The 27278-nt window shown below is 38.9% G+C and overlaps 1 protein-coding gene across 5 annotated transcripts in view; it reads left to right on the top strand.

The window, feature by feature from the left end:
* PKIB (cAMP-dependent protein kinase inhibitor beta) overlaps positions 1-25925 on the top strand; it is a 68559-nt gene extending 42634 nt beyond the window's left edge. For 2 of the 5 annotated variants that reach the window (XM_089530475.1, XM_089530476.1), the window contains exons 2-4: positions 22173-22274; positions 23037-23211; positions 24137-25925. In XM_089530475.1, the coding sequence (XP_089386601.1) occupies positions 23064-23211; positions 24137-24225 (237 nt within the window). In that variant the 5' untranslated portion in view covers positions 22173-22274; positions 23037-23063 and the 3' untranslated portion in view covers positions 24226-25925. Of the gene's footprint in view, positions 1-20115; positions 20133-22172; positions 22275-22872; positions 22897-23036; positions 23212-24136 lie in introns of those variants that run through there. The other 3 variants (XM_089530477.1, XM_089530478.1, XM_089530474.1) reach the window with 3 other exon arrangements.
* The last annotated feature ends 1353 nt before the right edge of the window (positions 25926-27278 follow it).

Here is a 27278-nt window from a genome sequence, read left to right as displayed (position 1 = left end):
TTTTTATTAGGACCCACAAAAAATTCTGCAAGAGTTTCCACAAGATGAGGATTCCTCAAGAAGAAAGATTCTGCAAGATGAAGAATTCTTTGTCAGGCTTGGTGGTGTAGAAAAGTAGTATGGAGTTGTGTAGGAGGAAGAGCAACATGGAAATGAATACAGTTGGCCAGATATTGTATCCATGAGGTATGCAGTTACTCTCAACCGTGAAATGTCTAAACTATGAATCTGTGTGTAGTTCTCTAATGACAGCCATGCATGGTGGAAAGGAGAGGAAATGTTGAATACTAGTTCTCAGGTTCCATAATTGCAGTAATCCAGCAACATTTGATGGTTCTGTTACAGATTTGATACTTTGTAAGTATAGCTATCATTCTGCCTGAAAGTGTTCACTGAAGTGGTTCATAGCATACAGTTTTAGAGAAAGGAAGGCACTCCTGCAGATGCGGTCTTCCCAATGGTACATCTATTTGAAGGCCCAACTATGCACCAAACTCTGCATCCAGAGTTTTATTCTTCCCATGAAAGCATTCCTTCCTTGAATACTCTCACTAGTAGTAAAGGTAATTTTTGTCAGTTTCATCTTACATCCTCTGCAGCCTAGAACAACAACACATCATACTGTTCTGGATGGTTTCCCAGTTCTCTAGTAGAGTGCTTCTTAAGTTCGATGATATGAAGGACAGGACTTTTCTCCCCAGTGTAGATGGGGAAGTATATTTGCCCCCATTGGCCTCAGTTGTTCTTTCTTTCCAGGAAAGTCTCCAAGGAAACTTTCCGAGGAAACTCTTTAAGAACTGGCAGTGGATAGCTCATGGGCCACCACTCCAGAGCAATTTTTTTGTGGGATAAAGAGGACTTGTGGGTACATGTGGGGAGCCAGAATCAGTGGGAAAATTCCACAGGATCAAAAGCATCCTTCTAAAAGCAGGAGCCCTTCTGTCCTCAGGGGATTTAAGCTGTTGGGTCACCCATTGCCATGTAGTGCAACTTTTTTTGTTCTTATTTAGTCTGTAATGAATTTGACTAAAATAATCAAGTTTCATTCTAGTACACTGATAACAGTATGCTTCATAGTTTCCTTCTTCTAATTTTTTTTTAAGTCTTTTATTTTTATTTTTGGATGCAAGTCAATCCATAGGTCCTAGCCAAGGTCCTGCATTACACAGGCTGGATCACAACCCATGCAATTCCACCCAGTTAAGCACACATACTTGCTTGAAAAGGCAGGTGCACATTCCCTTGCCCATTTAGTGACTGGGAATGGTACAGCATGCTTGGAGACAGTCCGGTTGCACTTCTCCAGCTAAAATAAAACATCAGTTGTCACTTTCTCACACACACCTCAAAGGAGTACACTGCAGGTACAGAAGGGACACAGCTGTTCTATTTTTCTGGCTCTAGAAATATGGTTCTCTGTCTACTGGATGACTGAGGGAAGACATGTCTACCCTTAGCAGCAAACTTTTGGGGCCAGGAGTGGAGGCATTGTTCAAAGAAGCAATTGAATAGCTTCTTTCACCATTAATAGTAAAATGACATATGCATTGGTTAGATTCCCTGATTGACCATGAAACCCAGTGGATGACTTTGGGCAAGTCGCATGTTCTCAGCCTCAGGGGATGGTAATGACAAAGCACCTCTGAACAAATCTTGCCAAGAAAACCCCATGATTGAGTTACCTTAGGGTTGACATAAGTCACAAAATGACTTGAACGAACACAACAACAACAAAACATGTAAAGCATGCCTTCATCATCAATAGGATTGTTAGCTCTGCTTGTTAGCTTTGACTTTTCTCTGATCTTTCTCTACAAATGGAGATTGTGGCATCTCAGCTAAATTCACCTTCATGCAGATTCATGATACAGTTGTGGGATTCAGCTCCTAAGCTGAACACCAATGTCCCAAAGATGCAGTTAGAATGGCATACATAATTATATTAGGGAACAGTTATTATCCTATTAAATCAATGGGAGATTTGTCCTCTGTTTTAATGGTGCTGCCTTGGACTAGATTTGCAGGAGCTAAATTGCAGAAGCTAAGGAAAATAGGTGGTTTTCTAAGATATATTTTTAAGAGTTTCAATAGGAAATGAAACTGTAAAACTCACATCTCTTCCCTAATTTATGTTATATGGTTTACAGGGAAACAGAAAAAGGAATAGCATAAAAGCTATAAGAACATCTTTCACTTTCTGTTCTACCATGAAACATTCTGTCTTTTTCTGTATCTAAGCCAGGAATAGGAATCATATGGTCCTCCAGATGTTGTTGGAGCCTCAGCCAGCCAATGGCGAGGAATGCAGGATGCTGCAATCCAGCAACATCTGAAGGGCTGCATGATTCCCACCCCTGATATAAACCAAGCAGATTATACTGGCTGTATATATAAATATCCTACTAGTTCAGCAGATCTGTGCATTGGTTCAGATCCAGCACCAAACCATTTTTATCTGAATCATAGTTTAACCTCAAACACTGACCAGGGACGTAGCCAGGATTTTAGGAAGGGGGGGGTCCAGACTAAGTGCCACCATTATAATGGGGCTTGGGCGCGGCGGCGCAGCAGCACACACCATTCATTTTTCTAATGGAAGGGGGGGGTCCGGACCCCAAGAACCCCCCCCCCCCGGCTATGTCCCTGCACTGACATTCGGATAAGGCTTAATTTGGGTGGTGTCCATCTTTCCCCACCTTTCATGAGGGGTTTTGGATGCCCAAAAGACCAAACAGTGGCCTGTCAAGAAAGCGTTCCAAACCATTACCTGTTAGTTAAGATATAATGCTAAAGCCATGCTCAGTTTGCTCAAGTTGCAATTTAATGACTGCTGTTGGTTCAGAAATATAGCCGACTTTTGACTTTCATGGGGCTTGGGGCACAAGACCCCCTGCGAAAGTCAAAATTCGCAAATAAAGGGGGGGCATGCACACCTCCATCTCCCTTCCAAAGTCTTAAACCGCTCTAGCAAGCTGTCTGAGGTGCTGGAAGGGCAGGGGAGTGCACATTCATGGCTCTCTCCTTCCCTTCCAAGCCTTCAGAGAGGTCTCTGAAGCCTTGGAATGGCAGAAGGAGGATTTGTTCACTTTCCCCAAACCCCTTCCCAAGGCAAGAGAGCTGTCTTTCCACTGGCAGCTCCCTGTCCTGGAAAAGGGTGGGGGATTATTTTCCCCAAACCCCTTCCCAAGGCAGTAATGGATTGGATGAGGGAAAACAAATTGAAGCTGAATCCAGACAAAATGTAGGTACTTACGGTATCGGCTCCGAACCCAGGTATTGGGATACAACCTCCAGTCCTGGAAGGGGTCACACACTCCTCAAAGGACTGTGTTCACCATCTGGGGGTGCTCCTAGATCCGTCGCTTCACATGACAAGTCAGGTGAATGTGATGGTCAGGAGTGCCTGTTATCAGCTTCAGCTGATATGCCACCTGCGGCTTTTCCTGGAAGTCAGGGACCTTGAGACCGTAGTACATGCATTGGTAACCTCACGCCTTGCTTTCTGTAATGCAGTCTACATGGGGCTACCCTCGTGCTTGATCCAGAAACTTCAATTAGTTCAAAACATGGCAGCCAGATTGGTCTCTGATACATCCAGAAGAGACCATATAACACCGATCTTAAGATCACTTTACTGGCTGCCCATTAGTTTCCGGGCCCCGTACAAGGTGTTGGTTATCACTAAATGGCTTGGGTCCAGCCTGTCTTCGGGACTGTCTCCTTCCATATAATCCTCCCTGCACACTTAGATCCTCAGGGAGGAATTTGCTACAGCCTTATAAAACAAGGCTGTCCACACCCTCCCAAAGGACTTTCTCAGCTGTCGCGCCCAGATTGTGGAATGGCCTGCTGAATGAGATCTGTCATATTACCATTCTAAACAGCTTTAAAAAAGCTACAAAGATGGATCTCTTCCGGCAAGCCTTTCCCGAATAGTTTCTCTGGCCATCAGAAGAACTCTAAGAACTCTGACCGCACTTTAGTCATTTTATTTTATTTTTATGTATGTTTTAATTCTTACATTGTTTAATTGTATTTTAAGAGGGGGGATTGAGGGTTTTGGAATATATGTTTTTTAATTTTTATAAGCTGTCCTGATTGCACCTTGTAGAGGGGCAGGATATAAATAATAATTATTATTATTATTATTATTATTATTATTATTTTTAAAGAGCTGCTAGGGGAAAGAGGCAGCTCTCCATCCTGGAAAGGGATGGGATTGGCGCACTCACCCTTCCTGGCTTCTCCCTCCTGGGCTTTTTCCCACCCAGGAAAAAGCCTGGGAGGGATAAGAAGGAGGGCTGCATGCGCGGTGGGCTTGACTTCATGAATAATCAAAACTGCAAGTGTCAAAGCTTACAATATCGAGGGACTGTAATGCCAAAAATGGTAACTCATGATCTCTGTACTTTCTTCATGTGTTATTCAATAGTATACGGCATAAGCCCAACAAATAGTCCACAAATTGATCACAAAGTATTATTAAGCATGAACTCAGTTTTATTCTTATATTGGGAGGGACTAGAACACCCCTGGGGTCCATTTAACTTCGGCAGTTGTCTGATTGTGTGGGTTTGCAGAAACTTCCTAGACTAGTTGCTTGGCAGTGATTTTTATGCCATAGGTAAGCCGGCAAATCACTGCTACCAATCTACCCTTAACAAGTATCTCCTACAAAGCTAAAATAATAGTTTTGTAGAGCCTAAATACCCTAAAGGCACCAGATCTTGTCTGATCTTGGGAACTAAGCAGGTTCAATATGGCTATACTTGGAGGGAAGACCACCAAGGAATACCAGGTGCAGTAGGCTATATTTCAGAGGAAGGAACTAGGAAAACCATGTCTGATGATCCCTTGCCTAGGAAAACCCTATGAAATCCTTAGGGTCACCATAATTCAACAGGTGACTTGAAGGCGCATGTAAACACATATTTTGGTGGCTATTTTTAAGGTGAAGTATTCTGAAGAAATTATGTGGGGGATTTCAGGTCTTTGTTTAACTTAATAATCTCAACAGATGTCCTTCAAAATGCACATTGCACATATCCAGTTCGTATATCAAAGCAGAAGTGTTGGATTACAGAAGGATTTACTGATTATACAGAACACTCTCCTCACTTCTCCTTCCTGCTTTTATTTAATAAAATGCAATGTGATGCAGTGTAGTACTGTGAAAACTACCCATCTCAGCAGACCTGCCCATGAGTAATATGAGAAATTAATTTGCAGCCCTGTGGACCTGACAGAAAAGGTGTAAAAGGTCATAAAGTGAGTAGGTGAAGAAAGCAACAACTTAAATATTCAAGTGCTGTGCAATTCTGGTGCCATCACTTATGCACATACAGCTATTGGCTGATGTGTACCGATGCAGTTCAATATCAAGGAAGAGAGGAAGCCAAAGAGCAGTCACCCGAGAGATTACAGTGGGCCTTTTGTATCTGCTAGGGCTTGTTTCAAGGACCCCCTGTGGATACCAAAATCTGTGGGTGTTCATTATATACAGTGGCATAGTAAATTGGTGCCCCTCATGTAACATGACAAAATCAAGTTTCCCTTTGAGGGACTTTTTTTTGGGGGAAGGGGATATTTTTAAGCTGTGGATGGTTGAATCCATGGAAGCTATACCAACATTGGACAAATGCAAGGATTTACAGTTTGCATTCTGCAAACTGAAAATAATTGTGAGAAAAATTAGTGAGAAAACTAGTGAGAAAATTTTACTTTAGCTCTATAGAGGTGAAAAGAAATAAATGTTTGAAAGGTTGCTTAAAATAATAAAAGAAACAATAAGCATAAGAAGTTTTATTTTTAAGGCATGGGGAAAAATACTGCAATCCACCTCTGCTCTTGAAAAGCCTCACAGTAGCTTTTGAGACTGTTTTATCTGTCAGTGTTTTGGATTTTTTTTAATCATTTAAATCTTTTAAAAACAATGTTTTAACTGTTTGTTTCTGTTGTGCATTACCTCAGGATCCCTGGTCAGCTGAGAGGTAATAAACAAATAACAGACAGACAGTGGGACACATACAGATACGAATGTATCACATCCTTCTTATATCTATATCTGGGGTCAGCTCCTCTTGGGCAGCTAGACAACCTGCAAACTGACCCTTCTGAACCAAGATTACTAAACCAGCAGAGAAGGTGATATTAACAGAGTATTGCCCAGTACTTAGATTACATGTGTTTGCCTTCTTATTAGGGAGAAAGAATTGCTTTTAAGTCCCCACATTACTTGTTTGCCCTGACTCAAGTTACTGTACTTTCATATCCTGTTAATTATGTGCAGATTATATAACCAGATATATTTTACAGACCACAGTAATATATCTGCAAAGTCTTTGGATAGCATTAGAATTGAGACATTATGCTTGATATGGACTCTAGTTTTTGTTTTTAAATTATGTACAATAATGGAAGAAAGAGGTGCTATGTAAGATCTTGGAGTGGTGGATTAGGGCCCAGAGAGACAGGCCAAAATAAAGCTGCTTTGGGTCACTTTGGAGGTATGCTGTTTAAATGACACACACATCTTAAGAGGCCAGAAGCAACAGCCACAGTCCTTAGGACTGGAGAATGGCTTTGGCATGGCTTCCAGTCTCTTACGACGCATGCATCATTTAAACAGCATACCTCCAAAGTGACCCGAAGCAGCTTTATTTCGTCCTGTCTGTTCGGGCCCTTAGCTAAACTGTTGGGCTGGGGCTTGAGAGATTTATGTTGAACTCCCCACTGAGCCACAAAACTAACTGGTCATTTTAAACATCACTCTCTTTTAACCTGACCTACTTCATGGGAGTAGAATTCAAAAACGTTCCATCTCTGACCTCAGGATAGCCATCCTTGAACATCAACAACAAAATACTACAAAGGAAGATTGAAAAGAGAAACAGCTGAATTAAGATATATTCACAAACTCCACTCAATCAGCAAAGGCAATGGCCTCCTGGCACACTGCATCCATTATAACACTGGACAGTCTTAGCCAGTTTACCATATGGGAGTCCATATTCCATTAGCCTCAGCCTGGGAGGAATGCATCCCAACCTAAGAATTCCCATGTAGCCAGCAATGGGGACTCTTGATTGCCAACTGGGGATAGTCTGGGTAGAATTTGTTCTATCACTGACTGTGGGGGAATACTGGGCCCCATCAATGAAAGGGCGGGCATGCTTCTCTTCTGTGTATTATCTGATGCATCATTTACCACCAATACAGCTTATGCTATAGCAGTTTGGCACTGAAAGAAAACTTAGGGACACCTGGAACCACGCCCAGTTCTGGAAGGCAACCTGTCACACAGAATGTTTGTTTGTTTTATCCATTCATTTATTTCCAAGTCTGGAATGCAACTTCCAAAAGATAAAAGGATAGAGCTAAAAACAATTTTGACCATAAAAAAATAAAAATATAATTAAACTACCAATAGAATTAAAAGTAGTTAAAAGCATTAAAAAGAAATCATCAAGTATTCTTCACCGCACACTGATCTCTTTCCTGCCAGCAAAGTTAATATTTCAGTTTAGTTTGTCCTCTGGATCTATGCTGCACGAGCTTTGAGCTGTTCCCCATTGTCATGATTGGTTTAACAAGAAACCAGTTTATAATTTAAATAGTCCATTAGATCAATACATTCATTAAATTCCATAAATTTGTTCAAATTTAATGAGATCTTTAAAATTCAGCTCCATCTAGCTTTCTCCGTCTATCACCTTTTCACTTCTCCTCCTGTCTGTATCTTAAATTCATCTAACTCTTTCAGGTTTTTTGTTGTTGTCTCTCTCTTTAGAAGTTTGAAACTTAAAAAAAGGTCTGCAACCTCAAGGTTTTATATTCCAAAACTGTTGCTTATCTCATAGCTTATTTTTAAAAAAGGTGCAGGTGTCACTAGTGTCATGCTCTGCAGGTGACTTATGAGGAGGGTTTGGCTGCTCTTCAGTCCCCTCAATCTTCCTTATTGATTCTCCAGATCTGTACCCTTCCAAGTCAAGGGAGCAACGGGAAATGGACTCCTGATGAGCTCCTGCCAGTCTCCTCTTTCCCAAGAGGTGTTTTGTCCAGGTTAGATTACTAAAAACCCAGTTTTTCCCTCCTCTGGCAACTTGCTATGCATAGAGCTCCATACTTAGGTGCCAACCATGATGCCATCACACCAGAAGTATCAAAGGCCTGTCCAAACACAAAGGTCTTCAGCTACCTATAAAAAGGATAGCAGGGAGGGTGCAAATCTAAACTCTCAAGGAAGGGAGTTGCAGAGGTCACAAGCACCCATGGAGAACATCTTCTCTCATGTTCTTACCAGATGTACTTATAATTGTGATGAGACAGAAAGAAGGGTTTCCTAAAAATATTTAAAAAACATGAGCTTATGGAAGAATACAGCTTTTCGGATAACCAGGACCTGAACCATAATAAATTTTAAAACCTGGTGGAAGATGGATTTTTAATATCCCCAGAGATGCTAATTGCCAAAGAGTCTAGGTGTCAATGTCACTTCTTTTTTTATTCACTATCTTTTCAAGAGTCAACTCCTGAGAAGCAGCCTGTTCATCCGGCCCCAAGCCAAGACAGCTTGTTCCATAGGTTCTAGGCTTGATGTTTAAATAGGCTGCATAAAAGATGATACCATTTTATTACCAAGCTGTATGCCTGTGTAAAAGATGATACCATTTTATTGGTAAGCTGTATGCAGGCACTTTATGGAGAGGAAGATATAAATAGGCTAGCAAACAGACATGTTAATTAAGAATGCTCTTATCTGCATTCTGGCAAATGAAGTTATGTGGGGGGGGGGGATGAACAACAGTGACAAGTGCATTTGAAAGTAATGTAAGGCCAATATGTGTATAGCAACAGTGCAGTTCATTGAAAATGCAAGGTAATGGGTCTGAAGGAGACCTAAGGATGAAAGAAAGGATGAGAATGAAAAGAGGTGGAAGGTAGCACTATAAATTTTGTTGGAGGCAAGGGAAAAAACATAATTACAATCTGAGAAGAGAGCTAATTGTCAAAATGGCGAAGTGAATTATATTTAATGACAGGAAGAGAAGAAAGATATAATTGAAATAATTGAGTCTAAAATCACATGCCAACTGTATGTTAATAACTGACTCTGCAAGCACCTGGTGAAGTAAATATGAGTTTTGACTTTCAAAAGAAGATACAATAGAGAGGCTGAGATTTGCTTGGGGTACAAACAGAGAAATTAGTATGTTTGCCCAGTCTAACCTGCTTGGTCAGGAGAAGAAAAGAATGCTTAATAGTTCTTACAGAAAGATACAAAAATGCTGGGAAAGAGAAGGCTGGAGAGGATTAAATAAACAGGTTGCTTGCAGCGTGTGGAAGTGGTACTTTCCCGAAGGTCCCTTTTAATGGGATGCCTGTTATTGAGCAAATTTCAAGGAATCTTAATTATGGGACTGAATATCTAAATTTTCCCGCTGGTACCGCACACGCGCACACACTGAACAGCACAGAATAGTGGACCTTTTTTATGTTAAATGTGGCTGTAAAATTTATTTTTGCTCTTAATTCCAATAAATGAGAAAGGGGGGTTTGAAGATCTTTTCCAGAACTGAATGCCAGTATCTTTGAAACTCTGCAATGCTGTTATTTATTTCTTATTTCTTAAGATGTCTCTATTCTATTCTTTATTGTGCAATCTCAGGGCAGCATACTATCAAAACAATATAAACAATTTAAAACTATTACAGATACCTTGAAGCACTTTCATATTTACTCTCGTCTATCCTCTATTTTGAGATCTTAGGGCAGCGTACTAGCAAAACAATATAAAAAATTTAAAACTATTTCAGACAACTTGAAACAGTTTCATGTGTACTGGAATTATTCATTTTCTTGTTGTACAGTGGTGTCACTAGTTGAAAACAGGGAAAACCCAAATAGCAAAAGCGTGAAGCTGTGTAAGCACAAACATTGGGGTGCAAATTTGGGGTTTGATGGATAGGGGGGAGTATGAAAAAAAATCAAATCATATGATTAGAAGGGACCCAGAGGCCAGCCAGTCCAGTCCCCTGGCAATCAGGAATACATAGCTAAAGCATCCCTATCAAGGTGCTGGACAGCTGCAGTAAAGAATGAACTTAATCTGAATAAAAGCTGTATTTTAAAGCACATATTATGTTGCATTACCTCAATATGAGAGAACGAACAAGACTGACTGTCCCCTTTCAATCCATCCTATCACCCAGCTAAATGTTAGTGTTTTACACAAACTTTGCACCAACAGTATTCAACTTATAGAGGTAAACAGGCCAGAGTTGTCCAAATGTGCCACGGTTTTCTTTCATATTGCTCTGCAGTGGCTTTACAATGGCTGGCTGGAGAAGGCAGTGTGCCAAATGGAGGGTTCAGTCTGGTCTGACAGAGGGAGATATAAATATTACCGCAAAGGCTCCTCTGACTTGAGCAGACTTCCCAACTTCCCAACCTCTTTTGTTGAGTTCAGAGCATGCAATTCATTTACTATAATTGTAAGCTTCTTTAATTTTGTCACAAACTGCAGGTGTGACATAGAATCATAGAGTTGGAAATGACCACAAGGGCATTCCAGTCCAACCTCCTGCCATGGAAGAACACAGAATCAAAGCATCACTGACAGATGGCCATCTAGCCTCAATTTAAAGACCTCCAAAGAAGGAGACTCCACCACACTCCAAGGGAATGTGTTCCACTGTCAAACAGCTCCTCCTGGCAAGACGTTCCACCTAATGTTTAGATGGAATGTCTTTTCCTGCAGCTTGCATTGTTCTGGGTCCTATTCTCTGGAGCAGCAGAAAACAAACTTGATCCATCCTCCATATGACACCCTTTCAAATACTTAAACAAAGCTATCATCTCTTCTCCGGGCTAAACATTACTCAGCTTCCTAAGTCACTCTTCATGAGGCATGGTTTCCAGACCCTTCACCATTTTGGTCACTCCTCCTCCAGCTTGTCAACATGGCCATGATCTAGTCAGAGAGGGAAAATTCAACCATTGGATTTTCCCATTTGGGTTTCCCCGTAAGGGATCTTGGAGGTGCAAGCAACCAGGATCAGGCCCAGCTCAGAGACCAGGTGGCAAGAAAGCCACACAGAGGTGGTGCACCCAAGTAGAATCCTCAGCTGTATTGCCACAGCAGCCCCACCGCCAGTTATAGTCTAAATGGATGATGTGGTATGTCAGGTGACAGGTTATCTGATACCTAAATATGTGTGTTATGCCATGACACTTATTCCAGCTATGTGTAATAAAGTTGCAACCCTTTCTCTCCAATTATTTCTGTATTTCTTGGCTCCCTCCCCATCATCCAGCATCTCACTGCTAGACCTGCAAATAAACGCATATACACACACAACTATATCTTGGGATGGTTAGGTCCTTTGCCAGCCTATGGCTAAGTGCAGTAAAGAATTAACTGATTATGAATAAAAGTTGCATTATTTCAAATCATAAATTCTGTCACCCTAGTATGAGATAGGGCTGTTTTTGTTTTCTGTTGATAAATAGGACAGCGTTATGGAAATGAAGATGAAAGTATCTTAATAGAATAATGCATAAAAACTAAGGTTGTATCTGCTAAGCATCCCTGACATATATTTTTTTTTTTAAAAAAAGAAAATTCAGAAAAAACTATAGAATACTTTTTTAAAAGTGTAAATGCATTTTTGTAAGATCTTTCAGAGTTGCTGAATAAAATACTGAACAGAAATTGATACAATGTATCTCAATGTGTAGCTCATGGATGATGATGATGATGATGATGATGATGATGATGATGATGATGATTATTATTATTGGATAGGTTGCCACAACCAGTGTTATGTCTTCATAATTTGGTAATGTAAATGCTAGTGAGTTTTCCAGACTTTTCACACCTAAAATCAATCTTTTCTTCACATAAACACATACTTAGGCCTAAGTTCATATTGAAAAACCTTAGTGTTACCTACAGGGAAATCCTGTGCATATCTTTCAGACATTAGTTTCATGGTGTTCAGTAGGAGTTCATCCTTTTAGTATCTGCTTGGGTTTGATTCCAGGAACCCCCATGGATGATGATGATGATGATGATGATTATTATTATTTAATTATATAGCACTGTAGATTTACACAGCACTGTACATATAAACAATAAAATCAATAAAAATGAAACTGCCAATGGTGTACATTCTACAAAATGCATATAAAACAATATATAGTAATACAAACTAGAATAAGATAAAAATAAGCAGGCAACAAATTAAAAAACATCAAATATCAAATCTGATCGGATAAACAATTACACAATGCCTGGGAACGCTTCTCTGAACAATATAGTCTTCAACTCAGTTTTGAAACTGGTAATCCACAGATACTCAAGTCCATTAAATGCAATGGCATAGTAACATGGTGTCCCTTACGTAACATGGCAAAATCAAGCTTTGCTTTTTGGAATTATAGTTTTTGGAATATTTTCAATCTGTGGATGCTTGCTTCCATGGATAAAGAATCTGTGGATACGGAGTATGGTATCCAATGTTGGGAAGCCCTCTGGAGCAGAGGTTTCCAGAAAGGCATCAAATATCCTCACTTCAGTCTGAGAATTTTATATCAGTCTGTACATAGCATGAATAGGATTGCACTCCAGTCCTTTGCAAAAAGGCATCCATGTCCTATTTCCGCAATGGTAACCTGCTTTCTTCCAACTCATACTAATCACAGAAATGACTGTAGTTTCCTCAGTTAAAAGGAGTTTAATGATACTAAAATTCTCTCTGCTGCACTGTATAACAAAGGACATGTGTGTGTGTTGGAGAGATAAGGGAAATAAAATACTACATATTTCTGTGAACTGATCCTTAGCTGCAGCCCTGTGCTTCATGCTTGTAAAAGGAATAAGTCCTTTTACTACTGACTTCTGAATACATGGGTTTAAAACGTTCCTGGCGAAACACCAGGAATAAACTCTTCTAGAACATGACCACATAGCCTGAAAAAAACCCACAAAACCTATGGATGCCACCATGAAAGCCTTAGACTTCACATGCGTTTAAAATTATGACACAGCTGACTCCAAAACTGAAGGGCAGGTAGATATGTGCATGTTGTATTTTGCCTCTTTTCTTGCCTCTGTCAAGTACAAACTCTCAACTATCTTGTGGATTTGTGAGATTCTTTAGGCAATATAAATTATAAGTGTGTGGAAGAAAACAAACCCATTTATAAGGCCTTTTAATAAGCTTTATCTTTATGTGTGCACTTAAAATCAGTTTATTCACCTGGATATCTAACGTATTATGCAGCCAAGTGTGCTTGAGAGAGATATGCTCATCTAGGAATAAGATTAAGAGCTCCCTGTTTAGCATCACTCACTAGCAACCCTCCAGAAAATGGGTGAAAATTTCCCTCCAAAAACCTGAATAGTAGTTGATTTTTTAAAAAAATCACCAAAGAGTCCTGTACCAGCAAAGCTAAATAATGAATCAATTGCAATATTGAAACACACAAGCTCATCTTCCTAAGATTACTCCAATCATTTTCATTTCCCAAATTACCACCCATTTATACATTTGAATAAAGGTGCTGATTAAAAATACAGCTTGATTTACTGTTATTTTGCTTTTACAGACTTTTTAAAAAAATGTTAAAAGCATTTCAAATGGACAGGTCAAATAGTACAGATAATTTCAGAATAAATATTTTGCACAAACCAAACAAGAATCACAGTGGCAATGCAACAACAACAACAACAAAAACTTTAAAGGGCAACCTTTTCAGTTTGACCTGAGAAGAGCCCTATAAAGCAACTATAGCAGAGATCAGTTGAATGCTGTACCTCAGGGCTTGAAAGAGAAGTACAAAAGAAGTGGTGCTGAGCCTATGTTGATACATCGGTTGAATTGTTGAGAAGTAGGTATGAGTCAAAGTGCATTAATAAGAAATGATGAGCCAATAGATGTATGGCATTTGAAAGGTAAAATGTATTGGTATTTTTCCTATCCAGAAAGGAGTTTGTTCTTTCTTTTATAGGCCTAACTATACCTCCAGGATAGGATAACCTTTATTCTTTTTCAACACTGTTCATTATAATAGAAGAAATGTAATACACATCATAAACAAATCTGACATTTATACAAAACAGAACATCAGCATTATCCAATAAGACAATTAAACACTGACACACCACACACACAAAAACAAATTTTACATCTTAATCTAATTATACCAAAACTTCCCAGCTCCACTGCTGCATCCCCATGTTATCACTGCCTGTTCACTTATGCTCTCTGAACCAGAGTTTTGGGAAAGTTACTTTTTTTGGACTATATACTCATAGTATGGTAGTGGCAGTGGTAACTTGATGCTTCCATGTCAGTGGGGAAGTGAATGTGCTCTGTGTTTTAGTATGACCTTTAAGGGTGCTAATCTGGGGTGCTCTGATCAGTTCAGGCATGTTGGATAGCTGCTTTAAAGTTTAGACTAGAACCCAGAGTGGGTTTACTGGCTGGAGAAAATCTAAGAGATGCATAATAATAATAATAATAATAATAATAATAATAATAATAATACTGTTTTTATCATTTTCTGCTCTAAGCCTGCAAGTTATGACAAGAATGAAGAGAGAGGAGACATTGATTTACCACTTGGGGCTGATTTAGGTTTAATACCTAATTTGGATGAAATATTTATTTGTAACCCATGCAGAAACCCTATCTAGATCATGCAACAGTTAAGTGATTTTTGTTGGCCCATAATATATGTAATGGCTCCATGGCAGCAAATCCTCAGCCTGGACCAAACCTTACCCAAGAAATAATATTCTCAAACATTGCAACAGCCAGGTAGCTGCCATCCCCATCTTTTGGTGATCCTTTGTCCAAGATGTAATGGATGCTACTTAGTGTAACCTTCCCCATCTGCATGCTCAGAATGTGCTGGACTACAGCTCTCATGACCTATAAATGGCCATGTTGTTTGTGGAAGATGGTAGTTGTAGTTCAAAACCTCTGGAGGTTGCTAGAATGGGGTATGGAAGACTTATTTTGGCAAATTAATCTATTTGTACCAGGTGTGTATTTTTTATCAAAGGCCATTGCTTAAGAGGAAAAAAAGTAGAGTGTAGTAACTATTTGATTTATGGCAATTACCAGAGTCCATCCCGAGATAATGTGTTGCTTGAAGGAAAGAATAATATGGTACCCTTCTCTGTTCTGCACACATAAGTCAATTAGAATGATAGTGGAATCTTCCTTCATTAGTGCCCATTCACTGTCATACCTGGGGGAATCTGAGCTGTTGCAAAACAATTTTGCATCATTCTGTTTCCAATATTTGTTTGAAGTTGCCTCAGTTTACTTCAAGGTGCGGCTGGCTTGGCTGATTACTTTAGAGTCGTATGCTATAGCATTTGTTCTGTAATGTATGTTCTAAAATATATTACTGTTTTGGCAATATCAAAAATGAGCCTTTAAATTATGTTATTGATTATGCCCTCTTTTCCAATGAAATCTGAAGTCTTGTTGCCTAAATCCATCCTTTGTTCTATGTAAACACTGACTTCCATATGAGGAGTAAGGAAGTTTGTGTCATCTTTAAAATCTAGAGGGAATATTTCAGAAGTGACCAAAACAATCTAAAAACAGCAAGTAGTGATGCTTTTCGCTTCACCATCCTGCATAGAGAGGAAGCAATCACATTGTGGGTGACATTTCCGAAGGAACTGTTTAATTTCCTGGTGAACTATTAATATGGATTTGTATCAATCTCTCCTCAACAGCCTTACACAGAGAGAGCAGTATGATGCAAGGGTGTGTGTGTGTGTGAAAATCTATATCAAATATCATCATAATGGAGGTGGAGGGATGGCACACTAACAGCAACATCTTCATTGGAGAGCTATTTACTCCCATCCACTGCTAACAATTTTTAAATCCTGAGTTGTCCCTAATAATGAATGCTAAAAGGCTCTAGATGTTTCCAAGTGCAGGCTTTACAGCTTGGAAAAGTAACTTTTGAACCAGCTCCGAGAATCATCCAGCCAACATGGACATGCAAGCTGGGAGTCTGATCCAAAAAAGTAAATTCTCCATTCTGTATATTGATTCCTAGTGCTTTTTGGTCAAAGAACACTGTTGATATTCTGTCCTAAAAAAACAAATTTTCTGTGGTAAGGAAGAAGTTGGAATAAGTGGTGGGAAAAATACTATAGCAAAGCATTTGACTGCATAGATCACGAAAAACTATGGATGGCTCTTAAGGACATGGGAGTGCCACTACATCTGAGATTCCTAATGAAAAATCTGTACTTAAGACAAGAAGCTGTTCTACTCCATGTTAGAACAGAACATGGAGAAACAGAATGGTTCCCAATTGGCAAAGAGGTCAGGCAAGGTGGCATTCTATCTGTTCAACTTATATGCAGAAAATATTATACAAAGAGCAGGTTTAGACCTCAGAAGAAGGAGTAAAAAATAGGAGGAAAGAAAATCAACAATTTAAGGGTTCATTCAAACATCTTTCTTTTTAGCACAACAGTGCAAATCATCTCCTTCACATATTCCAGGTTCATGGTTTACACTACTTTTTTATTGGAACCACATCACTGAAAAGAGATTCCACCTCAACATTAGGAAAAACTTCCTGACAGTAAGGGCTGTTCAACAGTGGAACAAACTCCCTCGGAGTGTAGTGGAGTCTCCTTCCTTGGAGGTCTTTAAGCAGAGGCTGGATGGCCATCTGTCGGGGATTCTTTGATTTGGATTTCCTGCATGGCAGGGGGGTGGACTGGATGGCCCGTGCAGTCTCTTCTAACTCTATGATTCTATGACTGTGCATCTCTTCATGTTCTGTTGCTCACATGTGCTTGATATCCCTGTGCTTTCGACACAAGGGTACCGGTGACCCCTGAGATGTTCTCTGCTGGGCATTTTGAGGCAGGAGTGGCAGCAACCATCTCCCACTTCTTGGCGCCACTGGCTGCCAAGAGATGGGGGGAATGGAAACAGGAGAGGGAGAGTTCTTTTCTTCCCCCACCAGAGGGGAAAGATGCAGGGCATGCAGAGTTTAATCCCAGGTCTATTCGCATTGGTTATTCACACTGCTTATGAGGCAAAGCTTTTTTAAAAACTCGGAAAAATACCCAGTACTGGTTATCCCAGGTTAAGTGGGTTTTTGGGCAGCCCCTCCCACTCAAAAAAGTGAACAGGTGCATTTGGGATGCATGTGAACAATGGAAATTCAACCTGGATTCATCCTGGATTATTTTCACCATCTGTATAGTCCCTAAATTATTCAGATGACACCATACTACTAGCAGGAAAAAATCACGGACTTGAAAGATTTATTAAGGAATGTCAAAGAAAAAAGTGCAAATACAGGTTTAATGATGAACATAAAACAAAAATAATGACCACAGAGGACTTAATTCAACTAAACAATTAGGAGATTTAAACAGTGACAGAGTTCTGTACTTTGGATCAAACATTGATCAGAAAGGAGACTGCAGTCAAGAAATCGGAAGACTAGGAATGGGAAGGGCACCTGTGACAGAACTAGACAAGATCCTAAAGCATAAAGATATATAATGAAGCATTAAATTTTGAATTATCCAATCCATTTTATTCTCCATCACCATGTATGGAAAGTGGACAGAAAGAAAATCAACTCATTTGAAATGTGGTGCTGGAGAAGAACATTAAGGACACCATGGATGGCCCAAAAGACAAACAAATGGGTCCTAGAACAGATCAATCCTGTAACCTCTCTGGAAGCCAAGTTGATCAAACTGAGGTTGTCGCACTTTGGACACAACATGAGGAAGCATAAGTCATTGGACCCCTTTGAAAAGACAATAATACTAAGAAAGGAGAAAGGAAGTAGAAAGAGAAGAAGACTGCATGTTAGATGTATAGACTTTATTAGGGAGGTCATGGATATGAATTTATAGGACCTGAGCAGAGCAGTGGAGGACAGGGGGTTTGGGAGATATCTCGTGCACAGGGTCACCATGAGTTAGGATCAATAAACAGTCATTGTTTGGACTCCCTATAATTTCTGTCAAAAGGGGAGAGAATTGCATAATAAAAACCTTGCCTGAAAGAACCTTTTCTTTCATTCCTTATATGCTTAAAATGAACTCTACTTAGTGCTCATGTTTTGTCTAAACTGATACTAAAGGGAAATCACAGAGAGAATCTGAAATTCACTCTCTCTCCTTCCCTCCCCATTCTCTTTTTCTTACTCAAAAACAAAAAACAAAAAACCAATCAAATAAATAAGCAATCCCATTTCCTTTCCTGTCACAGTTTGGCCAAAGAATTTGAGCCACAGCTGGGTCAACATGAAAGGATGACCTGGATTTATATTAAACTTTATAATGTTTATCTATTATTAACTGCTCTTGTAACAACCATTAACATCAGTTGTAGTAAGAGCCATGGTTTTCAGCCAGATGTTTCTGGCATGCTTTTCGGACAAAAGTCACTTGAAAGCTTACACTGTGATGCAAGCATTCTTTTCATTTCATACAAATGAAAGAGCATTGGCGTTTCTTTAAAAAAAATTTTTTTTCAGACTTATTCAGGACTTGATACAGGGCAAAAGAGGGGCATTTTAGTAACTGGAAAGATTAAGAAATTTTACATCTGGTAGTTAATTCCTGGGCTTGTATTTTTACATCTAACAAACTGGAGGAGAAAATAATTCATTTTAAAAGGTTTTTCTCACTTTGGTGTGTACCAAAGGCTTACAAAGCACTTACTCATATTGGTAATGTGACATACGATTTTGAAGATAAATCTGTGGCTCAACATAGTCTTTAAAACTATGTAGGTGTGTCTAACACAATGTTCACCAAATAATCTCTCAAAAAAGCAGTCAACGTGATACAAAATGTGTGATACTAAAATAATCTCAAAAAAGCAGTCAACATGATACAAGATGTCTGAACCAGTTAAAAAACAACTTAAGAAAAATGAAACAAGAATTACTCTCTCACATCCAAACAGAATATGACCACATCCCAAATGATAGAGTTAAGACAGAAAAATACATCAAGTGATTTGAGCTCAGGAAAGTAACTTTTTTAAAACCACAACTCCCAGAATTCCTTAGGAAGCATGGTTCCTCTACTGATGTAGAAATTCCAAAAGTTACAGTAAAAAATTACTTTCTCCAAGCTCTGGAGCTAACAAATGTTGACAACTTTATAGTGAAGAAAGACCCAAATAGCATCATGCTATTTCCTGATCCTGTTTACAGACTCACTTCCTTTCTCCCACGGGAATCCTGAGTGCATGGAATAGCAATGAAGTGCTTCCCAGTTCTATCTTTACTTTGGACTTACTTGATTTGTCGTCAGCTCTCAAACCACAACTATTCTATAGGACTGTTGATATTTCCCAAACATTTTGTCAATTTAGTCTTCAGTTTTGCTTTTAACAAAGTGATTGACTGAAATGATTAAAATCTGCAGTCACCATGATCTACATCTTTGCTGGAAATAGGCTGCAGGGTCAAAAGCAGCTGAGATATTCATGGAGTTGAAGTCCACAAAAAGTAACTTTTTCGAGCTGTGTCCTGAATGATGAATACTTGTTGTATTAGGTTGCTGTGGTCAATTCCTACTGATTCAGTTACCTGCTGGGAAATGAGGAAACTGAATACAGGGCTCCCTTTCTTTCTAGTCCAACATCTCCACTTTCATGCTAAAGCTATTTTTAAGGATCTGTCTGTCACTATCAGTGTCTCTATACAACTGTTGTCTAAGTAAGATTCAATATTATGAGCCAATGTGGTATTGTGGTTTGAGCATTGGACTATGATTCTGGAGATCAGGGTTCAAATACCTACATGGCAATGGCAACCCATGGTTATGAAACACATGGCCATGGACCTTGGGCAAGTCTCAGCCCCAGAAAACCCTATGATAGGTTCACCTTATATTACTCAAAAAGGTTAGGCAGACTTGGAGTCCCTGCAAGCAGTGTCAGCATCTCCTTTGAAAGTTAGGGATTTAATTAGCTCAAAAGGAGGCATGAGAGAGGTGGGTAACTTACTACTTTTTCATAAACCATGAAAATCCATTCCCAACGGTTGGAATATCCTGGGAAATGGTGTGGGATTTCATGCAGAAGACCTATATAAAAATAGTAAGAATTTAACAGAAACTACTTCACTCCTTGAATGGAGGAGTCACATAGCAACCAATCCATTAAATTTATTTCTAAATAAAGTAGACTTTCATCAGGGGAAATTAGGATCAAGAAAGCTCATGCTACCAACTTCTTTCTTTTAGTCTCAAAGGTGCTACAAGATCTCTTTGCACACTTGGAAAGAGTGGGATTCTGCCCTAGGGGATCCTACTGTGCAGCTGAGTGTGCCTTCATACAAAAAGTAAACAGCAGATATCCATAGAGTCCCTTACTTCAGCATGTGTGCACAGCAAAACAGAAGGAATAGGGGAGATAAGATAACCCTCCTTGCCATCCATTTCCTATGTGCTAATAATTAATAGATTTATAAGCTTGGCTTCCAAATGGAAATCATAAGAAAAGTAGATGGTATACAAAAATAAAATATCAATATGTGAAGTCGAAGGCTTTCATGGTTGACATCCATAGTTTTCTGTGTTTTTTCCGGGCTATGTTGCCACATTCTGGAAGAATTTATTCCTGACATTTCTCCTGCATCTGTGGCTAGCATTGTCAGAGGGTGGTGGCATGAAAGTATGTGGGCTTAGAATGCTATTTGAAAACACTGAAATTCTGGACCATGGCAGCAACAACCAGGTCAGAATGCACAGGGAGGCCATTGAGATCCATAAACCCAAGAAATAAGAAACACTGAGAATAAACAAAGTTTGTGTACAAGTCCTGAAGAACACCAAAATTAAGACTCAGTACATGCAAATGAACACCAGCAAGGGATTACTAATTAAATGAACACACATCCTCCCACCCTGTGGCCTTGCCATTCAACCACAGACCAATCCACAGATTAACATGTAAATCACTTCCTCCCAACCAAGGGTTGCACAAGTATATATACCCCACACACTTCCATGCCACCACCCTCTGAAGATGCCAGACACAGATGCAGGCAAAACATCAGGGAATAGATTATTCCAGATCATGGCCACATAGCCTGGAAAACCCAAAGAAAATTATAATAACAGATTCATATTATTATTATTATTATTGCCTTTGGTACCAAATTTTCTAATAAGGAAATGTTCAGAAACACATCTCTTTATGTTAACTGTGGTATAACTGTACTAGTATCTAGTAACAGTTCCTAGTCATTTTTTTCAAGTTATTTTTTTATAAAAATAAAAAAAAAATGTTTTTAATTTCTTTTTAAAGTGGGTCCTAAAAAGCATTTTGAGTGGGCTTTTTCAGGTTTTCTCCTATCAACCCATAAATGGATTTTTAAAAACTAACCAATTTTAAAGCAGGCAATAACAGGAGTTACTTTTCAAAAAATGCAATGAGTTGTGAAAACAAAGTACTTGCGAAATGCTACAGTGAGTAATGAGAAAAAATCACTTTTAACAAATAAATTTCTAAGATCTTTCAAAATGGGATCAGAAGGAAGTACTGTATCTGCAGACTTGTGGATATGAAACAAGGGATGTAGTTACACTGCAGAAATAAAGCAGTTTGACACCATTTTACCTGCTATGACTCTACTCCACCCAAAGAATTCTGAGATTTGTAATTCGGTGAGGTAACAGAGCCATCTGACAGACCAGGCTGAATACCTACCAAACTACAAATCCCAGAATTCCACAGGCTGGAACTATGGTGGCTAAAGTAGTGTCAAACTGCTTTATTTCTTCAGTGTGGAGTATTTAAAATATAAAACTCTAGGAGGCATTTTCTTAAAAAAAAAATCAATGGGAATGAACATGATAATTAGTCACAGAAAGTAGAGCACCAGGTAGAAGTGTCAGTTGGAGCAGCGGGGCATGGGTTCTTTATTTGGAGAGAGTGATAGTCAGGAGATTTGAACAGGAACACTTCTTTTGGGAGGGGTGATACCATTGATTTACCATTCAATAATTGATTCAGTGGGTCTAACCTGGTTTGAACTAGGAGTTATATTTACATAAACATGTTTAATGTTGTTAAAACAGCAAAACAAGTTTAGATTTGATAACAAACTAAGCATATATTTCTCTTTTCCCCAAGTTTTCAGTACCGCACGATAAACCCTGAGAAAAATGCCCATCTTTTCCCTAAGACTTCAACATTTCTGGAAATGTTACATTTCCAACAGCGTAACAGCAAAAGGTCAGACTTGAGAAGTTATTGGAGATTTCATTTTATAGTTAATTGATAACAACGCTGTATTTCTTTCTCACTTAGAAAAAAATGTTTCCTAGTTTATAGAGAAAACATGTGGCTTTATTTTAAATATTTTAAAAAGTGTTCCATGGGGTGTGTCACCATTTCTCAATCCCTTATTCATATAACAACCTATTGTACCTGTTTTCTGATGTTGACTGCTTCCAGCTAGCTGTAGCTTTATCTCCATGACATACATTTGAAACAAAGCTTTCTTTCTGCAGCTCTTTCAAATTGTGGTGAGGTTTTTCTTTGTGCCTAAAACAGTGCATGAAAATGTTCCTCTGACACAGGACAATAGAGTAGGATTGTCAGTGATCTTCCTATTGACTGGTAAAATTACTCAAAGAATACACAGAGAGGAACAGTGTAGATTGCCAGGAAGTGTATATGAGTGCTTCTCTTTGTCCTATTCATAGTTACTGGAAATCTGCTGTTATGCTTGGTCTGCATTGGTTGTTGACATCTAAACAAAAAGTGAAGGTGGGGAAAAATGGAAATGGGGTGTTGGAATGAAATTTCAGCATTAGTGTATTGAAACTTCTGACATTTAAGCAGGACCAACTGGGTCAGTGCTCTCTTCAGCCAGCTGACATTTTGGTTTTCAAAAGACAAATAGCCATCTCCTGTTAAATAAGAAGATTGCTTCATGTTCTGATACCAGATGGAGGATCCTCTTTACATCCTGTGTCTATTTCTTCCCTGTAGATCTTGCTATGAAGAAAGAAGCCAGAGATGACTGATGTGGAGCCTGTGGTCACAGATTTTGCAGCCTCGGGGCGGGCAGGCCGCCGAAACGCCTTGCCAGACATTCTGGGTTCTTCTGCTGGGGCTGGAACCTCAGACTTGCCACACAAATTAGCTGAGCTCTCCATGTCAGAAGGTAATGCCTCCACATTAATGAGAAACAAAAGTTATCTTTCTTGACAGCTAATCATTTTACCCTCTGGCAGCCTTGGCTAATGCTCTTTTATAAATGGCATATAGATAAGTGAGGGCCAGTGTGGTTTAGTGCTTTGAGTGTTGGACTAGAATTCTGGGAGAGCAGGATTCAAAACTTTGTTCAGCCAGGAAAACCCATTGGGTAACCTTGAGCAAATCAGACTCTCTTGGCCTCAGAGGGAGGCAATAGCAAACCATATTAGAATAAATCTTGCCGAGAAAAACCTATGGTTGGGTCATCATAAGTAGAATCAACTTGAAAACATAACAGTAATAAATATGAATAGATAATGTCCTAATGAGTATTACAACTCTGTGGCATAAAAGAGAGTATTAACAATTACCAGTCAGGAACAGTAAAAGAAAAAAAGAAAAGAAATAATACACTACTTTTCATGCATTATATAATCTATACATGGAGCCAAATTTAACATCCTCTGGAAGCTATCTGCTAGGCTAGCATGATGGGATTTTCCTCCATTATTAGCCCTTTTCTCTGCTCCAAAACCTGCTCAAAAGTGGTTCCCAGCCCTCTCTAGCATGTTTTGAGGATGCACAGGAAACTGTAAGAAAAAGAGATTGCCCTCCACCCAAAGCCATTCTGTCAATAGAACCACACTATTGGACCCTGGACATGTGTGTGTTAATTCATAAGGATTTTTTCTCCACAGTGAAATCAATATACAACCTCAATCAGAGGTTATTATACAACCTCAGCAACTCTCTGAACTCAGTGTAGTCCCATATTAACACAACAGCACAAAATTCAGCATCCCCTTCATCTAATCTCCAAATGCTCAGAATGTTTTGACTAAATTACTAAATGTGAATCTAATATGTTATTTCTCTTATACATATCTCTTTAGGTGAAGGAGCTGAAGGCGGAGAAGCTTCTTCTTCTGGTGTCACCACAATGGAAAATCAAGAAACAGAAGGAAAGACCATGGATTCCTAATATCTATGAAATCTTTAGTTTGCAGTAATCACCAACAGATGTCATTCTCAGTGTGTGCAAGATACTGAAATATACAGTACTTGTAACTGGGTGATATAAATAAGGAGCTATTGAAACGTTTCAGCAATGTTACCTGGTTCAATAATTTTTGTGTGTATATAAATCCCAGTCAATATTTGCAGAATGCATGTGAAATTTTAGCACTATTTTCTGTCCCATAGTAAAGCAGCTCCATCATATCCTTTTGGATAAGGTAAACAAATACAACAAGAACATTGCTGTTTGGTCAGCCTCTTGAGGCCTTTTCTGCATATAAATATAATAAAATAGTGGGTTTTGTTTTTTCACACAAAAATTATTAGCCTTTATCCAGTGCTGGCATAATCTAGCAATATGATGCAACAGTTCAACAGGCTGCAGTCACTTTGCTCAGTTGAAGTAATTAAGATGGGAATATATGTGGAAATAAAAGAGGAATGAACACAATGCCCTGAATGAATTGTATGCTTCACAAAGGACAAAATGATAGAGAATAACAGAATGGTGATACAGAAGGGATGGAAAATAGCCTTCATATTCACCACATTTTGTGTTAAGATCAGTGCCAGCTGTACCATTAGGTAGAGTGATGCAGTTGCCTGAAAGATGATAGGTGCTGAGGGCAGAATTGTGCCCTGCACTCCTTAAAGTAGCCTAGTGCCCTCATGTTTGGTAGACAATGTCATCCTACTACAATTACTGAAGCAAGAATCATCTGCCAGTACAGTCAGCATTTATTATCTATAAATAATATAATAGCTACCTGGTACCAATTCAGACTATTTGTCCATATAGCCCAGTGCTATCTGTTCTCCAAGGTTTGCAGCACATATCTTTAGTAGATCTGCTACAGGTGTGGGGATATTAGAAAAGCACCACAGGCACAATCTGGTACAATGATGTCACACACAGCAGCTACACTGGCAACCGATTGATGGAAATCACACTTTTTCGAGAAAGAGAATATTGAAGACTGAATGTTGAAATGCTATAAGTCTCTGGATTCCCAATAACAACTGCATTTATATTATGTAATTGTCTGGAAAAGCCCTTCTTCATTGTTTTTAAAGGTTCCCCCCCTGATATCTACTTCCTGCACATGAAAGCTGAATTTACCCAGAATCTGTTGCCGTAGAAGGCACAGTGTTTTTGACATTGCAGGATACTTTGATCTTTAAAAGAAATGGAATGTCATCTCTATATAACCTCATGAAGCCCTTTCGAGGTCTGAACTCTACCTAGAGATGCAGTGGTGTGCTGAGAAAAATGAAAAATGCTCTTTCCTCACGCCTTCAAAATGTCAAGATACATTGAGAGCACCTTGGTTTTTGAAATCCTTTTGTGAGTGTATAGTATGCTCCCCTCACTCAAATCTGACTCTTTCAGTGAGCTCTGCACTCTTAAAGTTTCCAAAGTAAACTCATGGCATTTGTTAATTACTCAAACCATTGCTTTATTTTAGCACTTGAGATAAAAATTCTCATTATCTCTTTTGGCCTTTGGTGTCTTTTATTGGTTCTGTCCTCATCAAGATCTGGGGCACAAGCTTTTCATTTGAGTTGAGGGTGGATTTATTTTTGCATAACTGATCTTGTTATCCTTGTGAAAGGATTTTTTCCTGATATATTTTGCCCGTATCAAAGATCAATCCATTTTTTAAAATAAAAGTTGTATTAATTACAGTGTCCTGTATTCATTTTTTATACAACATGTCCATGGCCATTGTCTAAACTCTTGCACCAAGAACAAGGAGTTGGATCTAGATTATGGTAGGTCTTAGTCATTACTACATCCCAGTGATGTTATTTGGTCAACAACAACAGTAACATTTATTTCTTACCTGCTGCTCCCCATGGATTGAGGCGAGGAACAACAGGAAATAAACAATACACATCATCAATTAAAACATATTAATTGAAACATGAAACAGTTTAAAAAGACAAATAAAACACATTCTAAAATAATCCACATTTAAAACAACCATAAGCTCTAACAATTTGTGTCATATGAGTATAATACTGACTATGGTTTGCCTCTATGTGCCCAAAAGTTGGGGGGAGGTGTGTCAGGATTAAAAGGTAGACCCACCATGTGCCTTTTGTTCTTCTGATCATGACTAAAATATACTCAATTGCATTTCTTCAAGAAAAATGTAATTTAATCGGTTGCCCTGCATGCCATTTATTCTTACTACATATTTCCCCAGGCAAACAGTTATGAAATGGAGTATATTACATGCAGGACCCTTAAAACTGTTAAATATGAAAGTCATCATGCAAAGCTTTGTGCTTTGTTACTTTCTTTTTCCCATAGTTCATTAATGCCTGATTGATCCAAGACATTGGTGGAGTTTCTGAGAACAGAGTACACTTGGGCATTGCATACTGCAAGCACTAGGTGGCACTCTGCACCCATTGGAAGAAAATCAGCCCAGCTATGCCTTTTTGCTCATCTCTTACAGACTGATTTCTTCCAAGGTTTTCTCTCAGCTGAGATAAATAGGGTTGGTCCTAGATGAGATGTGTTTAAGAAGCATCATTTTTAGAGATTTTTGAAAGCAGGAACATATTTATGTGCCATTATGGGTGACTAAATACAGATCAAAGTTATTTGTTTATAAATTGCACTTCTGGATTTAGTTGATAAAAATGAAATTAGCATATTGAGACCGACATGATAAAACATAAAGGGGAATATAAATAATGCCCAGTATTCTACATTATCGGTTTAGGTTCAAAATACCCTGCAGAAATAATCCAGTTTGACACCTCTTTAATTGCCCTGGCTCAATGCTAGGGAATCCTGGGAATTGTAGTTTATTGTAGCACCAGAGCTCTCTGGCAGAGAAGGCCAAATGTCTCGCAAAATTACACTTCCCAGAATTCCCTAGCACTAATCCAGTGCAGTTAAAATGGTCTCAAACTGGATTATTTCTGTAGTATGTTTTGGACCTCAGTTTCACTGGTGGTATCAGGCCTCATATCACACTACAGTTTCAGCATTTGGATATCATT

This window comes from Sceloporus occidentalis, unplaced genomic scaffold, assembly GCF_023333645.1.
Source record: "Sceloporus occidentalis isolate IW3139 unplaced genomic scaffold, rSceOcc1.0.p SCAF_6, whole genome shotgun sequence".
NCBI classification, from domain to species: Eukaryota; Metazoa; Chordata; class Lepidosauria; order Squamata; family Phrynosomatidae; genus Sceloporus; species Sceloporus occidentalis.
The sequence above is the reverse complement of the archived record's forward strand: the minus strand, read 5'-3'. Positions and strand labels throughout refer to the sequence as shown.